Consider the following 19,057-nt stretch of genomic DNA (forward strand, 5'->3'; position numbering starts at 1 on the left):
CAGAAGTGCTGGGAATGGAGGCTATGCCCTGCTGCCACCTGCAGCGAGCTGCACCTGCATCATGCCACCCCCCACCCTGCACCAGCTGGGCCAGGCAGAGGTGGGCACAGCTGGAGAAGCCATGAGAGAAGCCCCCATGGCTGCCTTGCCCAGCCCCATCCTCCACCTGGCTCAGTCTCCTGGCACTTAAAAAAAATGTATAAATAAATAAAAAAGCTCGGCACTGGCAGCAGCAATAGGGGCCTCACAGGGCTGGTGACAGAGCCCCGCACCCCCCCGTTCCGCAATGCGGGGCAGTTGGGGGCAGCAGGGATTCCCCCCCACTTAGCAACCGCACGGGAGCTGCCCCATGGTGCAGGTGCAGTGTGGCTCAGCAGGGTGTCACACGCTGTGTGGGAGCTGGGACAACACCACCTGTCAGCCAGAGCCTGGCACCAGTCAGCCCCAGCAGCCCCAGATCCTGGACAGCGCACAGCACCCTGCTGAGCCATGCTGCACCCATGCAATGTGACAGCTGCCGCGCAGGTGCCAAGCGCGGGGTGATCCCTGCTGCCCCTCTCTGCCCTTCGCTGTGTAGGGGGACTCTGCCACAAGCTCCCAGAGGCCCCAATCGCCACTGCTGCAGTCACAGAGCTTAAAAAAAAAGAGCTGCACTTACTGTCTGCATTTGGGACTTGCAAGGGCTCATGGCAGAGCCCCCCACAAGCAGTGTGGGGCCGTGGGAGGTAGGGTGGCTAGGCAGGGTACTGTGTGCTGTCTGGGAGCTGGGGAAGCTCCACATGTCAGCCAGAGCCTGGCACTGCTCAGTCCCAGTGGCCCCATCTCCCAGACAGTGTGCAGCGCCCTGCCGAGCCGCACTGCACCTGCGCCATGGGGCAGCTGCTGCGCAACTACCAGGCAGGGGGGCAATCCCTGCTGCCCCCCACTGTGCTGCGCTGTGCTTCACAGAGGGGCTCTGCCGTGAGCACCCAGAGGCCTAATCACTGCCTCTGGTGCCGGTGAGTGCGGGGCTTTTTTTCCCCCCTCAAGTGCTGGGACTAGGCTGGGGCCGGGCGGGGGATGGGATGGGGTCAGGCAAGGCAGTCATGGGGGCTTCTCCCACTGGGGCCGCCTGGGAAGAGGCAGGCACAGCAGAGGAGCCACGGGAGAACCTGCAGCCACCTGGCTGTGCCTGCCTCTCCCAGACCAATCTGAATCACCCAATCTCTCCGAATCAGCACTGAATCTTCAGAAGCCGATTCAGCCAGATTGATTTGGGACAGTGATCCGAATCTCTGAATCTAATCACTGTCCTCTGAATCAGCTGAATCCGTACTATTCACACAGGCCTAATATACATCTCTTATTCCGATTCATAAAACAAAATCTAGTCTTCTTAAGTGTCTTTAAAGTGACTCCAATACTTCACTGTCAGTCATTTCCATACCTAATTTAATATTACGACACCTAAGTTAATTTTTTTAGCTAGAGATAAAAAGTCTCTGAAACAACACTGTGAACTGACAGCTGTTACCAGGAATGGCTAACAGAAAGCAAAGTTGCAGAAGAAAGGCTACTATGAATAGTGGGACATCATGACCATTAAAAGTAAGAGAAAATCATTAATATCAGAGGAATGAAGAGACGTTAGCAGGGATCAAATAGATTATAATGATCCATGAAGTCAATTGACTGCCTCAGAACTTCGTTTAATTGAAATGCTACCGCTCCTCCCAGGCTGTTGCTTTTAAAGTTGGGGTGGATCAGGAATCAAAGGGAGGTGCAACTGTACCACTGCACCACCCCCGACCCTGGATCCCCCCTGCCACAAGGGAATTGTGAAGATAAACAAAGATTATGAGGCACTCAGATACTACACATAACAGAGCCATATGTGATGGATAACTTGGCTACTAATCAGCAGGGATTCTAGAAATCAGTTTGCTATAGAAAAATACGGAACTTGCGTGTTTACAGAGAATCTTTAGAATCACTGCGGGGGAAAAAATGTACTGAAAATAATAGGCTTATGGCCACTGTAGCAGCCTGCTGGGGAAGAGAAGTCACCAGCACCCAAGGAAGTTGCCAAGATGGCGGCTGCCCCCTCCTCTCTCTGCCACTGATTGGCTGCGAGGGCTGCCTGTCATGCAGCCCCATCCCTTTCCACCAATCAGTAGTGAGGGGCAGGGCCGTATGAACAACAGCCCTTTTGGCCACTCAGTGGTGAAGGGCAGAGCTGCCACTGGGACTCCTTCACAAAACAGTTTTTCACATTGTTTTTTTTTCCCTAAACATAGTCATGATTTGCTAACATAGGCTTGGCACTTAAAAATCAACTAAATGCTTTGTTTCTTGGGAAACGTTGCAACCTAGTCATAGTCCACATGCCAGAAGTGTTGCCATTTAATATGAGTAAAAGAATGCATTGGCCATTCTTTCAAAATTCATCTGTTAGTAATTTACTGTTGATAGGCAGGATGTACTGTGGATGATCATTATTGATGCAAAACTTTGAAATGTGTATGCCTGAATGTAAATGAATAAAGGTTTTGTAAGTAAAAAAAAAAATCCAGTCCTGCATGTGTTTCTTGTCAATCATGTAAACTAAGCAAGTGTTCAGTTTGTAGTGACAGTTACATTAAAAAAAAAAAAAAAGAGGGCTATATTATGATAGTGTTAAAAAAAAAAAAAAATCAAATCTGGCATAAGTTTCTCTATCTAATATAACCAAATCAAAAGATTAAACACATTTTAGGCTTTTGCCTTTTAATTTGACTAGTCCCAAAATTAATTATGACATGCCATCAAACTTGTACCATGGTTTTTAACAGCTGCATGAGTTTTATTTGTTTCCAAACGGCTTACAAAGTTATTTAGAGATTCCTCAGTTTCTACATGCTTATAAAATTACAACATCTTCTCTAGTTATGTTGTAAATTACAATTCTGCAGGGAACATGATCCCTAGTTAGAGTTAGGTCATCCTGAATGAATTATTTTTCAAAATATTTAGTCTAATAAAAACACAGAATCAATTCTAAGTAGTGACAGTTGTCACTAAATCAATAGCAGGTGTAGACTATTATTCTGATGTTTGGCATGCACTTTCCAAATATACTGCTAACAAGACTTTGTAACCCTGACACTTTGCACTCCAGAAATTCATCCACCACTGAGATGATCTTAAATAAACCTAGTAGGGTTTTTTTTCCTCCCTAATGACCAATGTGTTACAGATGCTTTATATATTTTCAGGTAAGATTACAGGACACTACCCTATAATTACCCTACCCTATTACTTTGCATGAAATTATTATTTTTTTTAAAATATCAAGCATCTAAGTCTAGTATAATATTTAAACAAATACAAAATAAAATCCTTGCCTCATGCATAAGGCCTTACTGAATTCGTGGCAGAAGTGGGGCATGCTGCAGCCCCTTTAAACTTGCCATTCCCCCCCCCCTCCCCCACAATGATTGGGCAGGTGCCCTGCTCCTGATTGGCAGGGAGGTGAAAACTGAGGTTTTAAATATGATACCATTTTTGTCTCCTTCCGCTGATTTGGCTGAGGGGCCCCGGTGGGCCCTCTGCTTCCTGCTGACTGCAGGGAGGCAAAGACAGCACCATATCCCTAAATTACCTGGACATATGCTGGGAGGAGCAGTAGGCCAGGTCTGCCCATTGACATAGGTTCCTAACCTGCATACAGGACCTGCATCTAAGACAGGAGGTATGCAGTCCCACTAGAGGAAATGCCTTACTTGACTTGGTGCTGGCCACATGGGAGGGACTTGGTGGGGGATCTGCAGGTACAAGGTAATCTAGGTGATAGTGACCACCTGTTGATAGGATTCAATATTCCGCAAAAGGTGGGAAAGACAACTAGTAGGCCAGAAGTGCTAGACTTCCAGAAGGCCAACTTCAATGAGCTCAGGAGATTATATACAGTGGGACTGGGGGATAAAAACATCGGTGAGTTGGGAGTCCAGGAAGGGTCCAAGTTCCTCAAGGGACTGATCCAGCAGGAACAGAGGGGTACCATACCAGTACACATAACAGGATGCAAAAGAGCCAATAAACCTTCTTGGCTAAACAGGAAAATCCAGGAAAGCCTGCAGGGGAAAAGAGAGGCTTAGAGGCTGTGGAAGCAGGGGACAGCCACCAAGGAGGAGTATACCTGCTTGGCTCACACTTGCAGGGAAGCAGTGAGGAAGGCCAAATGAGAAACGGAACTCAGGCTGGCAACAAAGATTAAGGGTAACAAAAAGTCCTTCTTTAAGTACATAGGGAGCAAAAAGAAGGCACAGGGTAATATAGGGCCACTTTGGGATGGACTAGCGCAACTCGTAACAGATAGGATAGACAAAGCTGAGCTCTTAAACGATTTATTTGCATTTGTGTTCCTGGACATGGATACAAACACACCTCCCAATGAGACTTTAGTCTGGCTTGAGGTAGATACCAATCCACCAACGGTTAGCACTGACCTAGTGAAGGGGCACTTGGAGAGGTTGGACATATTTAAGTCGGTAGGCCCCGATGATCTTCACCCAAGGGTACTAAAGGAATTGGCCGGGGTCATAACAAAACCACTGGCACAACTGTTTGAGCACTTGTGGCACTCAGGACAGGTCCCAGAGAACTGAAAAAGGGCTAATGTGGTCCCTATTTTCAAGAAGGGGAGGAAGGAGGACCCGGATAATTATAGGCCGGTTAGGCTCACCTTTATTCTTGGCAAGACTTTAGAAAAAATCATTAAGGACCACAGTTGTGGAAAGCCAGCAGGTAAAACAATGTTAAGGGGCAACCAGCATGGGTTTATAGCATGCAGATCCTGCCTGAGTAACCTGGTCTCTTTTTATGACCAGGTCACAAAGTGCTTAGATGCAGGAGTAGAGGTAGACGTTATTTACTTGGATTTTAAAAAGGCTTTTGACAGTGTCGCACCCAATTCTTACAAGTAAACTAAGTAGCTGTGACATGGATTTTTTCACGGTCAGGTGGGCGGAAAACTGGCTTATGGAATGAACACAGAGAGCGGTGGTGGATGGGTTGGTTTCTCCCTGGAGATATGGGCAGTGGTGTCCCCCCAAGGCTCTGTCCTTGGGCCAGTACTGTTCAATATCTTCATCAGTGATTTGGACGAGGGTGTAGAAAGCACTTTGTCCAAATTCACAGATGACGCCAAACTATGGGGTTTGTGGGCGGAAAACTGGCTTATGGAATGAACACAGAGAGCGGTGGTGGATGGGTTGGTTTCTCCCTGGAGATATGGGCAGTGGTGTCCCCCCAAGGCTCTGTCCTTGGGCCAGTACTGTTCAATATCTTCATCAGTGATTTGGACGAGGGTGTAGAAAGCACTTTGTCCAAATTCACAGATGACGCCAAACTATGGGGTTTAGTAACCACACTAGAGAGTAGGGAGCGAATTCACGTGGATTTGGATAGACTGAGGAAGTGGGTGGATCAGAATCAGATGCAAATTAACAAAGATAAGTGCAAAGTGCTGCACCTGGGGTGAAGGAATCTCCAATACACCTATAGACTGGGAAGTACTATTCTAAGTAGCACAGCAGCAGAAAGGCATCTTGGAGTCATAGTCAATGCAAAGGAGAATGAGTTGCCAATGTGACAAGGTAATAAGTAAGGCTAACCACACTCTTCCCTGCATTAGTAGGTGCATCACAAGCAGGTCTAGGGAGGCGACAGTTCCTCTCTATGTGGCACTGGTGAGGCTGCAGCTGGAGTACTGCATCCAGTTTTGGGCACCACGCTTCAAAACAGATGTGGATAACCTGGAAAGTGTTTAGAGGAGGGCTACAGGTATGGCTGAGGGCCTGCACGTAAGATCCTATGAAGGCAGATTGAGGGACCTGAATCTCTTCAGCCTCTGCAAAAGGAGGTTGAGAGGTGATCTTGTGGCCGGCTACAAACTCATCGGGAGGTCAGCAGAGAATAGGGGATACTCTGTTTACCAGGGCGCCCCCTCGGGGTTACTAGAAACAATGGCCATTAACTGAAGGAGAGCATATTTAGATTGGACATCAGGAATATATTATTTACAGTGAGGATTGCCAAAATATGGAAAGGGCTTCCAAAGGAAGTGGTGCTTTCCCCTACCTTGGAGGTGTTCAAAAGATTAGACAAACACCTGGCTCTGGTTACTTGACCCCAGTGCTCTTTCCTGCCCAGAGCAGGGGGTCAGACTCGATGATCTAATAGGTCCCTTCTGACCCTAGAAATCTATTAAATCTATGTTTAAAACTGTAGTTATTGCTTCCATGCCAAACAGTAGTGAGCTGCAACTGGAGTAGTGAGCTACCAGTCAGCAGTGGGGATGTACAAATTAAAGGAGCCATAGTGTGCCCCACACTATGGCATTGAATTCAGTAGGGCCTTATGCAGGGAGCAGTACATAGGAAAATTTCTTTCAACATCTGACAGAAAAATTACTCATCAGAAAAAGTTATGGAATGCTATTACATCTATGCTTCAAGTAGGATAAATACAGAAAGTCAAAAGCCCGAGAGAGAATTGATCACAGGGTTCTCTGAGCTGTGTAGTGTGGAGTGTTAATGAACAGGGCTCATGTTCATTCTTTTGCTGAGGAAGACAAACAGATACATGCACTGGCCAAGACCAGAAGGTACAGGGTGAGCTCACATGTCTCTCAATGTACCAGGGTTTTTGGTTGTAGCCGTGTTGGTCTAAGGACATAGGCAGGCAAGGTTCTTTGGGCAGATGTGATATCTTTTATTAGACCAACTGAGTAGTTGGAAAAAAGCTCTTTGCAAGCTTTCAGGCACAATCACCCTTCTTCAGGCATAGAGAGTCTCTGCTATTCTGAGAGTCCAAGGACAGAAGAGACTCAGAACAGCAGAGACTCCCTATGCCTGAAGAAGGATGATTGCGACAGAAGGTTTGCAAAGAACTTTTTTCCAACTACTCAGTTGATCTAATGAAAGATATCATATCTACCAAAAGAACCTGCCTCCCAATGTACCAGACATTACTAAGGGCACCCAAGCTCAGCCATCCTTCATTGGCTGTCCAACACATGCCCCCAACCCCCTGCTGTCCCCTCCACATGGGGGGAAACAGAACCCCCTTTCCTGGCCCCTCAAGCTGGGGTCTGCCCAGATGGGGGGAGGCCCTGCATCATGGGGGAGGGGCTCCCCATCCCTGCCCAGTTGCACAGCCCTGCCCCCTGTAAGTCTCTGTCTCTGATCCACAGCAGGGAGAAGAGAACAAAGTCTCCCAACCGGTCTCAGCCCCGCGACCTGGGGCTGGAGTCTGCCCAGCAGGGGGGAGCCCTATGCTTTGGGACGGGTTCCCCTACCCGGCAGCAGGCATAGGAGTGCTTTATAGAGGCAAGGATCAGGTCCCACTGCCCGGCATAGGCCTCTTGGTGCATCCCAATGGAGCTCAGCACCAGTAGCAGACCCCAGCTCAGAGAGGGCTAAGACAGGGGTGGGGGAAACCACCTGGGCAGACCCCAGCTCTGGGGAGCCAAAACTAGAGCTCCTCCTGCCCCCTACAGGTCAGAGGCAGAGACTTGCAGGGAGCAGGGCTGTGCAGCCAGCCCTGCTGGTGGGGAGGTAGGAGGGGAGAACCCCCAGCGGAGTCGGCCCCCCAGCGGGGCAGACCCCAGCTCAGGGGGAGCCTAGGGCTGTGGTGGGGGGCTCCATTCCCCTGCCTCTCCCAGCTGGGCTGTTTAACTGGTGGCCACATGCCACAGTTGTGACTCCCCAGTCACTTTGGCTGCAAAAGCAGCCAGAGTCTCTGGACTTCCCCTCGCTCCTTCAGCTTCAGTGTTCTGTGACTACCCAAGAAGCAGTGCAGCATGGCACAGCATGGCGCAGGGTGCTCAGGGTGAGACCAGGGCTGGCACAGTGCAGCAATGGGAATGAGTGGAGATGTCAATGTGGCAGACAGCTCAGGGGCCTGTGTACCCCACTGGTGCAGCCTGAAGGGCATGCAGCCACTTCAAAGTTGGAGAGCTCAGAGCTACCTGATAAATTACAAGCTAAGCAAGTGCCTTTGCAATTGGTCCCTGTGGCCTACCAGAGAGGACTATGACCAACAAAGCTATACTGCCAACGTTAAGTGTCTCTCTCTATATCTAATTGGTTCCATTTTATAATAAACAAGATTATTGAGATGTCACTCTCTCTGTTTTGTCAACAAGTTCTGATCATTGCTGCTGTTTTTCTTCATTGTTTGCAAATGCCTCAAATCAAATGGAACGAACATAAAAAGGCGGATGCCTTTAGAATTGATAGGAAAATGCCCTTTCACTGAGTTGAAAAAGTCTTGTTTAGAAATTTGGGCTCTATAAACTTTGACTGCATTCAAGGCAAGAGTACATAGGAACTCTTGGATTCTTAGAGGGTCTGCTTCAGGTTTAGAGACTCTGAAAGATCCAGTAGTCAACTGATGGATCCATCCTAAGGCTAGAGGACTTGGAGGTTTGCAGTGTTCAGGGAAATTGATGTTCTTGTGGGTTTCACTAAGAGCTGTGAGGTCTTGGAACTCTCTTATTTGCTGGAAATTTCAAAAAAGTTTGTTTCAAATCAAATACACAATAAAAGAAAATGACATTTTCTGCAAACTGGAAACCAGGCTTTATTTTTTTTTCTGACAAAATATGATCCAGGCATAAGAACTCTTAAACTAGTAGTAATACAATATACTTCTTATCAGACCAAATTTAGGAGACAACTGGCCTTTTAAATAGGACCAAACTACCAGTAGATGGTGTAACTTGGTAAAAATGATGAAAAACTCATGCCCCCAGAAGTAAACATTTAAGACAAACACAATGACCTAAATGGATTATTACTTTGAAGTTGACTAAAAGTAGGAAAATACAGCCAGCCAGCTGTCCCTAAATGCAACGAAGAACTTTGTTCCCTGATGTGAAAAATATAGAAAACAAATTAAACCATTCCCATTTCTGTTTTTAATTTGTATGGTTTTCAAATACTGCCCACCCCCTAAAAAAACTAAACAAAAAGCAACCCCCACAATATACCTCTAAAGTCTGGCCTATGCTATAAATTTTTGCTAGTATAGCAATGTTATGTGTGTGATACGTGTGAGTTTCCTAGTCTACCAAGAGCCCTAGGGCAAACAGGCATAAGACTCCTCTTACCAACACAGCTAATTTCAGTTGGGGAAAAAGAGATGCTGTCAAAAGCACTTTTTTGCCAGTGTAAACTGCATTTCCTCTATAGAGGCAAACTTTCTGTTTGGCCTTGACTAAAGGAAGAAGTATAACTACAGCCTCCTTCTAAAAGAATGAAGTACATCTCAATGACTTCTTTTAATCAAGTTGTATGCAAATCTCAGCCAGCAAAAGAACCAGAAGGAAGGGACTAATCAGAAAAGACGGACAACGCAAATGTTTACTGCAACCATTTGCTAGTTTTGCCATTATGACATTTATTTTGCCAACGTCACCAACCTTTTGCGTAACATTGCTGCATACCATATTTCATCACAGAATGAACATAATTTCATTACAGGTATCTGCTCTGTTACAATTGAAAAACAACCTTTAGGATCATATCAGTTCGAAAAGTACTTACGTTTAGCAAATCCATCCCCTGGATAAATATACCTATTGTATACATCCATGATATATACCCTTTGATCATCCATAAAGTCCCTTTCATGGCCATTCCCCTAAGGAGAAATGACAGTTGGTTAATTCTAGCAAATCCATGAAGAATTAAAAAACCTGTGAGCATTAAGGAAATAAAGATTACAAAGATGCAGTGCTTAAAGTTCCATACACATTCACTTACTGGTTTCCTTAAAGGTTTTTCTCTTATATCAGTTTCATATTCAGCTTTGTTAAATCAGCATCATAATAGGCATTTGAAGATTCAGAAGTATTACAGTGCCCCTTGTAAAAACTGGGTATTGTTCTTTAGCTTTCTTACTGAATCATTCAGTGTCACAATGAAAATCTGTGACCAAGAACAGAAAATCAGATCTCCCAACTTCTAGCTCTGTAATTGAACCAACATCATTTTATATTCCAGAAATTTGGCCACTATTCAGAGGAGCTTAACCAGGATCAGAGGTTTTTTTGATAACCAAAAAAATGTAAATTGATTTTCAGGAAAGGTCACAGGGGAAAAGATTCATGTAATGTAACAACACATTGTATCATTGTATTTTATCACTATAAAGATAATAATTTCTACTGAAATATTAGACTAGGGAATAAGGAAGGATGGGGAGGGGGGAATCATATCATTTTGCTTCCTCTCTCCTCTTTGAATTCCAGTATTATATTAGTAGCTAAAATAAATAACACCTTCATTTTTTCTGGACAACAAAGGTAATTAGTCTAACAATACAGACTGAGCAGTTTGTAGAAGTCCATGTGCTTCCACCTCTTAGATCTTTATTAGGTAGAATTTTGCTGAAAATCCTAGTACCAAATATGAGATTTGCTCTTGGTATATATAGTAAATCACTTCTCCAGTAGAAGGTATTCTGTACTCCACAAGCCTGGAGTCAGGCTTTCCATTACAAATACTGAAGGTCAAACTCATCTCCTGTAAAGACAGCTGTGATGATTATGTATGCTGAACTAATTATAACTAGTTTCTTGTTTCTTCTGGGATACCAAACAATACTCAGAAATAGCATGCTGAGGAATTATATGCAAGAAAAAATATGTTTATACTCTGGCCACAAGATGGAGCTACAACTCAGTTTAAATTTGCAACACACTAATTTATTGGGATAGTTTTATCCCTATAGCTAAGAACCATAAAATATAATTAAACACCATGGCTGTTCTGAATAATTAATAATCAAACACAGTAATTGATTATTTGATGAGTTTCTATAACCAGTCATTCAGATCATATCCATTAATTTTTGCTGACTGAATGTTTGAGAAAGTGGTGAAGTACTAGTAAAAACTGGAACTAGTGTAATTAATACATTTTTCTAAAAGATCTACTAGTTACCTATAGAACTGAGCTACAGTCCCTGTAGCTGAAAGAGAAGCCAATATGACCTTGTCTCTGCTATCCTCTTTCCTTTAGTTTGCCAGACAGCTGTAGAGGTATACATCTTTTTCTCTCAGTGACATGAAGAAATCACACACACACACACACACACACACACACACACACACACACACACACACACACTGTATTAATAAATGTAAGATGTGCATGTGTGAGCAAATGTACCTAAGTGTGATTTCTGCATCAAGCTGAGAGAAAACCCTGACCCCTCCCCCAAAATGTCTGAAAAGCAAAGAAAAATTTCATATGCATAAAAGTGTATTTCCTGTATTAAAAGATTAACTTGAATTTCAGTACTATTAACATCAGTTTTAAAAAGTGAAACTTAAAAATAATCCTAATATAATTTGTAGTGGTTGAAATGTTACTGTAGCCATGATGATTAAAACATGTATTAAAGATATAACGGGGAAGTGCTGTTCTGCTTTGTTTTGTGATAGCCTTTATTTAACCAACAGAAGAGTTGGGAAAGAAGTCTGACAAACTTTCAGGCACAAAGTACCATTCTTCAGGTCTTGGAAAGAAACTAAACTAAATAACAGAAAAAAAATTCTACTTCGACATCTTGTATTCCTTAAATGATTGTTTTTATTTATATGAAGTTAAGCAATCACCTTCCTTTTTTGCTATCAGCAAATCATTATTTTATTTCAGTCAATGATTAGCATAAACATTTTTCACAAAGACAGCCCAGAGTCTAAAATGAATGCCTAAAAGCTTAATGGGTTTGGATTTACAGAACATAACCAAACAGAGAGTGTGAGTGTGGAGCACAACATGATCAACGTCAGCACTAAAAAACCTCCTTGAGGATAAGCTAAGCACTGACCAATAGCAGCTTTATAGGGCAAAGCATACGAAAAAAAGATTAGCCTTTCATTGTGCCCTAAAGGTCAAAGTATTCCTGCTACATGAACAGAGGTAAATTCTGGAGTCAAGCACTCTCATTCTGAGTCCCAAGACAAACAAAGGAAGGGACTATTCAAAGATACAACAGCTAATTGGAGTTGTCAAGATAGGTGGTCTCTTAGGGATCTAGACCCAGACTGTATTGATTTTCTCTATGTAGGACTGCAGCTGGAAATGAACAGACAGCCCACTGCAAAAGTCACAGACTAAGTAGCATGTGTTCTGCTTGAGAGCTCTACTTTATATTTTAAATCAAGGAAATTTACATCAGGGCTTACTTAGTCTGCAGAAGAGAAGACTGAAGGGGAATATGATTGTAGCCGTTCGCTACCTGAAGGGTGGTTCCGAAGAGGATGGAGCTGGACTGTTCTCAGTGGTGGCAGATGAGAGAACAAGGAGCAATGGTCTCAAGTTGCACCAAGGGAAGTTTAGGTTGGATATTAAGAAAAACTCTCTCACTTGGAGGGTGGTGAAGCACTGGAATGGGTTACCTAGAGGTGGAATCTCCATCCCTGGAGGTTTTTAAGGCTTGGCTCAACAAAGCCCTGGCTGGAATGATCTAGGTGGAATGGTCCTACTTTGAGTAGGTGGTTGGACTAGATGATCTCCTGAGGTCCCTTCCAACCCTAATTTTCTATGATTTTATGTTAAACTCACCTGCGCCCCCAGGCTGGATACAGACTGCAAGAAGCCCCCCGGGCCAAATCTGGACACAGTAAGAATGGCAGGCTAAGTGGTGGTTCTGGGTTTAATACTTCCCTTCATTGCCAACACATGTGCCCATCTGTGGCTGGAAATTCAGTAGCAGGCCCATCCATAAAGTCCTGCAAGACTAGGTGAGATGCCTCTATGTGCTAAATCTGGCCCACAGACCACATATTTGACATACCACTAAAAAAATCATTCCATGCCCAGAGGATGCAAACAAACAGATTAAGAGTGGTTTGATAAATAAAAATAAAGTAGGGCTTGTGTGTTTTTTGTTCTTATAAATAAGACTTGTTTAGGAATCCATCCAAGACATTCCTTAATCTAGCTTTTCTTTAGCTTACTGAATTCAAAACATCTAACCATGAAATAAGCATGCACAAGAATGCAAGATGATCTTCACTCACAGAACTCCAAGTTCAACTGAGATATAAAATGGAAGGGTTGCCCTTACCAAAGAATGCTTTAAAGGTGATTGTAATAGCACAACATGTCGGAAGATGCAGTGGCAAGAAAAGATTGTTTTCTTTGGCTCTCTCCTCAAAAGTAAGAGTTCTAAGGGATAAATCCACAAAAGAAGGGCAACTTACAGTTGTTCATTTCTACTGGTAGAAAAACAGCCCAGAAGCTGGAGCATATGTGCGTTCCATCCCCGTGGCTCAAGAGCTACACAGGTGAGCTCTCCAGCCAGGGGCACTAGAAGGCTGCTCCCTGGCCCACTAAGTTAAAGCACCACCACTGGTATTTTGAAGCATGGGGATGCTGACACGACACCAAGGCTGCTGTAGTATGCTAATTAGCAAATCAAGTCTGCTCCGACACATGCTAACTAGCAAGTGTGAAAGCAGGCATCCGGCATGTGTATAGGTGCCCTATTTGCCTGTCAGAGCTCTTATCAGGGGAAGTCCCTTAATATCAAAATGTGTGCATGGCTGAAATATGTGTTCCCTTCTCTACCTGGAAACCTAACAGCAAAAGAAACACATCAGTTTGTGAATTTTTTGTCTCTGTAAAGTATAATTGTTGTCTGAAATAATTGTTTTTGGAACCCAGAACACACTGGTTAAAGTGTGGATGTAACCATGAGCTTTACAAAGCCTTCACAGTTGCATTTGCTCAGAGACAAAACCAAAGAATACCAAAAAGGAAGAATTAATATTTCCAAAAAGAAGCAAAAAAATAAAAGCCACTAGAACGGGATACTGTTTCCTATTTTCCAGTTCCTGGTTTATCATGCAGGAAAAGATTTAGATATAATAAGATGATTCCATGCGATTCACCTTGAAAAGAGCTGATCTGAATAAATTATTTCTCTCCAGAAAGTTCATAATAAATAGGGCTGTGTGAAACAGCACCGTTCCGATTTGACTTGCATTTCAAGGGAACAGCGTTTCATTTCAAATTTCGTTTTGATTTGAAACTGCTGTTCCGTTTCATTTTGTCAAAACAGTTTTGCTGTTTCGACGCTGTTTCAATGTTTTGCCCATAGGCTATAATGGGGAAACTCGAAACAGCCTACAACTGTTTCATTTCTGGCTTGATTTAGATGAAACTTGCAGGAAGCCTGCCACATTTCAAGGAGATAGGTGGAGGGGTTTGGGGGAAATTGCACCTCAATTTGAGGAAAAGCGAAACTCATGACATGGGTGACACTGTGTGTGTTAAGGTGCAGCATGGTGAAAACTGCAGAGGTGGTGGCCCCTGCTGAGGCCATGAAGACTGCCAGCTTTTAAGGAGATAGGTGCAAGGGGCTTCTGGGTTCTGGGTGCTGACAGGCAAAACTCGTGACATGGGCGATTGTGGGACTGTGTCCGTCTTGGGGCACAGGGGGGTGAAAACTGCAGGCCTGTCAGCTGTCAAGGAGATAGGTGCAGGGGAGTCTGGGTTCTGGGGCCCTGCACCTCTGTCTGCTGAGAGACAAAACTCGTGACATGGGTGGGTGACATTGTGTGTGTGTTAAGGTGCACCCTCACTCAACTGACACCGAGGCAGAAAGCAGGGAAGTTCAAACAATGCTGCCTTTTATGCAGTTTTTCCATCCCTCCCCCAGAGCACTGGGATTGGAAGGGACCTCAGGGAAGGATCACAGTCAATAAAGAGAGTACTCCTTCCCCACCACCCCTCCCTCTCCTTACTTTAGTTTCTGTTTCCCTGCAGGCAAGCCCAGCTTAACCTTCGAAACTTGAAACATTTCAAAAATTTCGAAACATTTCAACTTGCCTCATTTTGTTTCGAGGCTGTTTCAAAGCTCTCTGTTTCGTTTTAATTTCGCTGTTTCAAGCTCGAAATGAGTTGAAACAGCACCAAAATGAAATTACTGGCAAAATTTCGCACAGTCCTAATAAGAAACCAAAAGTCAAAACATTTCAATTACTGATTAAATTTACACAGCTTACAAGTACCCCCACCCCAACCTTGCAGAAAACAGAGACCCTCAACTCAGCAAAGCATTTAAGCTTTCCGGAGTGAAGTTTAAGGCTCCAACATGCTTTACTGAGCAAGGAAAGACTGCTGAATTTTAACTTAATAAGCAGCAAGAATTTATGGATTCATCCCTTTGCTTACATGACATAATTTGTCTGGGAAACTTTTATGGGAAAAGAAGACAAATAAATTACAGGGATACATCCAATTATGTATACAGGTATGTCACAGGGCACTGAGGTGCCCTGCTCCTGAAGAGGGGAAGCTGCCGGGGAAAGAGCCCTAGCAGGGAATAAGGAGCCCAGCTGTGGGTTGCCAGGGCAACCAGGAGGTCAGCTGACCAAAAGGGGCAGGGCCTGGCTCCCTTATAAACCCAAGGAGCTGAGGCCAGAGGCAGTTCCCTGCCAGCAGCCATCAAGGAAGGAGCTCTCTGCTGCAGAAGAGAGGAGAAGCCTGCTGAAGGAGCAGCACATGATATGGCTGTGGGATGAAGAACCCGGGTAGGCAAAGCGTGATTATAGCCGGGCGGCTTATGTTTAAACTATAGCCAAGAGGCTCGAGTTTGTGTTGCTGTTTATCACCGGTGGTTTGGCTGAGGCTATTAGGGGTTGGAGGAGGCCTCATAGGGGACTCACAGCAGTGTGAGGACCCAAGCGCCAGTGAGGGCGCAGCATGCGGGGTGCACAGACCCCAGCCCCAGAGAGGGGTAGTTGAAAAGCCCCAGAGAAGGGGGCGTTGCTGAGAAGCCCCAGTGCAGGCATGGTGAGCCCCCGAGAGGGGGCGGCTTTACTCAGAAGAGCCCCGAGAGGGGGCGCGGGAAGAGAGAGAGACAGGGCTGTTCAGACCCTGAGTGCCAGAGAGGGAGTGGAGACAGAGAGACCGAACAACGTCTATTCCAACTGCGAGGCTTGGGGTGTGGTAAAAGGGGTGTTTGGAGCCACGCATAGCCCATAAGGCTAGGGTGCCCCAAAGCACCTGTTTGTAGGACAAGACCCACGAGGGGTCCAGGAGTCCATGGGGCCACAGGTTACAGCAGACCGCGTCCAAGAAGACATAAGGCAGCTTCCCTAATATATATTGGAACGTCAAAGATGCGGCGGGCAAGAATCTGAGGGTGCCCTTGGGCCAACTTGGCATGGGAAGGGGGCCTTGAGGAGATCACGGCTCTCCTGTAGGACCCCACCGTGACAAGATAAAACAACAGATAAGATTTCAGTACTTCCAGCTCTCATGATTTTACTGGGCATCGTACCATATTTAATGATTCTTTAAACCCCAACTACTGGAATCAAGTAGTTAGGGCAAGATCTCAACTTCCACTAAAAACAGGAAATTCTGAACTCTTTCAGTCCTAAAGAGAAAAAACTGAAAACAAACAGTACATCCTAAATGCAGGAGGAAAATAAAGTCAACCCAGAATAGAGTATTATATTTTCTTACTGCATGATTTTAAGTCCATCTTAATGATTTCTGAGGTCTGATTCATTTTTAGACACCTGGCAATAGCAACACTGGCATTAATATTGTTTGTGAATGATACTCGCTCTACAATCAAGCCTCTAGTATTTCAGCCTGGAGGTATGATGACCAAACTAATCACCCAAAGCCAAAATCCACATCAATCACCTCTTGGCATGCTCCCAGCAGAACATTTCTCAAGTGCACTCTACTTATCCATTTCTGCTCTGCACAAGTCAATCTAGAAAAGGACCTGGGAAAGGCACCCGGATGGCTCTATTGCTGGTGTTCTCAAGGAAGGGGAGGGTGGGGGTCAGAGGGGCAAGATCCTACAGAAAGCTGCTTTGGAAAGTGCCACAAAACAGCATCTAATAAAGTGAGTTTCAGCTCACAAAAGTTTGTGCTATGTATACTTTAATTAGTCTACAAGGTGCAAATCTACCCTGCCTTCTAAGTACCACAGAAGCCATATATACATACCCTTAATCTGCAATATATGGAACCTGCTGATGACATGGCTACAGGACCCTTAAACTGGTGAGCAACATTAAGAACACCCCCCTTTGCACCTCTGAATTCAAAATCCTCTCTCAGAATCTCTAAATGACCTTTGCTGGTGCTTTTCTTGCCGTGTGAGGCAAAAAAGTTTAAATCCCACAGCTTAAGATGCAAGAGATAAACTTCATGAAAAGTTTAGAAGCTAAAGTATAAGTGAGCAAATTACCAAAAAATGTCAGTACCAGACAGTAAAGGATGAACAACAAACAATAAAAATGATATGAATATTTGACTAAACATAATCTAGCTAAGCTAATCGGCACTTGAGAGAATCATCAACTGAAGCTGAATATCAATGGTACTTTGTCAGAAACTATCAGACTACTGATTGGCAGACAAAGAAATAGATAAGAGCAGACTTTCCAGTAACTTAAAGCAGGGGTGTCAAACATAGACTGTAGGTCTTAGACCAGGGGTGGGCAAAATGTGGCCTGCGGGCCAGATGTGGCCCACCAGGCCATTCTCTCTGGCCCGCAGGGCCCCTAAAAAATTTAGAAAATTAATATTTATCTGCCCCTGGCTGCCTGTCATGAGGTCCTCAATGGCTTGCCAAATGCAGTAAGCAGCCCTCCACCCGAAATAATTGCCCCTGTCTTAGACCAACCAAGGAGCCAGTCTGGCACATGACTGGACCTGGAGCTGTGAGGATCAGCATGGGGTGCACACTGCATGCAGCTCTCCACCACCATACTTACCATGCACACCGGCTTCAGGGCTAGTCTGGATTGGGCTACGCTGAAGCCAGGGTACAGGGAAGATCCAGTACAGCATGCACCCCATGCTGCCCCACTGGTGTCACATGCTGCACTCATAGTGCCAGGTCCAGCCTATGCACCATATGCAGCACGTATCAGCCCCTCTCTGGGGTTTGCACTGCAAGTGCCACAAGGGCTGCTCCATGTCACATATAGCACCAACAGTGCCAGATCCAGCCTATGAACCACGCCAGCCCCCTCTGAGGTTTGCGCTACAAGTGGTGTGCAAGCTGCAACTCTGTGCTGTAGTATGGCACACTGCCTACTGGCCCTGAGTGCTGGCTCTGGCATGTACAGATGGCCTGGGGTTCAATTTGGACCGCCCCAGAGCCAGCACAAAAGACCGGGTTCAGTGGGGCATTGCATGCAACGTGTAGCCCTTGCTGACTCCCTGCACTGAAGGCAGCACCCATGAGGCCAGGTCCAGCCCTCACAATGACTGCAGTGCAAGCCCCAAAGTGGAGCCATCCAGGAACATACTACATGCAGCACCCCAATGAACTGACCCTGCATGCTGATTTGGGGATGACGTGATCCAGCCCGCAGACCTGCCCAGGGGCCCTCACCTGGCCCACAGTACCAGATGAGTTTGACACCACTGACTTAAAGAAATGAGAAGCAATTCCATAAGTAGAGTGAGAAAACATTTTAATAATATAACATTAATTTAAGAAACATCAGGTAAAGTAATGAAATCAAATACATTATCATGCTTGATTTGATGTCAACAATGCTAAAAATTCATTTCTAAATTAAAGTTTTCTGTTGCACTAGGTTTAACTTTGCACTCTGTAACTTAGATTTTTATGATCTTATTGTTATATTATAAAGATATTATAAAGATGATATCTACTGATGACTTTTTTTTTTTTTTTTTTTTTTTGGCAAAGCACATTTACAGTACTGAATAGAAGAATCACTCACCTGATGAGCATCCAGATCTATAATTGTGGCCTTAGAAACTCCTTCTACTCTTTCAAATAAAAACTGGAATTATAGGTTCCATGGAAAAAAAAGAGTTATGAAATTGAATAAGAGATCAAATTAGAAGCTTGATATTCACATCATATATTTCAGTTTTGAGCTGAACACAAAGTGGGTGTGCGTACATGCACACACACACAACCACACCCACTTTTCACAGTCTAGCTCAGTGGCCCCAGATGCCTGGGTTCCCTGAGGAGTCAGAAATATGCCACAGGAGCAGCAGCG

At 44.7% G+C, this 19,057-nt stretch overlaps 1 protein-coding gene across 3 annotated transcripts in view; it reads right to left on the minus strand.

Moving 5' to 3' along the window:
- Window positions 1-19,057, minus strand: part of HDAC11 (histone deacetylase 11) — a 102,798-nt gene that overhangs the window by 13,913 nt on the left and 69,828 nt on the right. For 2 of the 3 annotated variants that reach the window (XM_025192322.1, XM_006036093.3), the window contains exons 7-8: window positions 18,770-18,832; window positions 9,570-9,666 (exon numbers count right to left, since the gene is read on the minus strand). In XM_025192322.1, the coding sequence (XP_025048107.1) occupies window positions 9,570-9,666; window positions 18,770-18,832 (160 nt within the window). The remainder of the gene's footprint in view (window positions 1-9,569; window positions 9,667-18,769; window positions 18,833-19,057) is intronic. The other variant, XM_014525920.2, reaches the window with a different exon arrangement.

This window comes from Alligator sinensis, unplaced genomic scaffold, assembly GCF_000455745.1.
Source record: "Alligator sinensis unplaced genomic scaffold, ASM45574v1 scaffold81_2, whole genome shotgun sequence".
NCBI lineage: Eukaryota > Metazoa > Chordata > Crocodylia > Alligatoridae > Alligator > Alligator sinensis.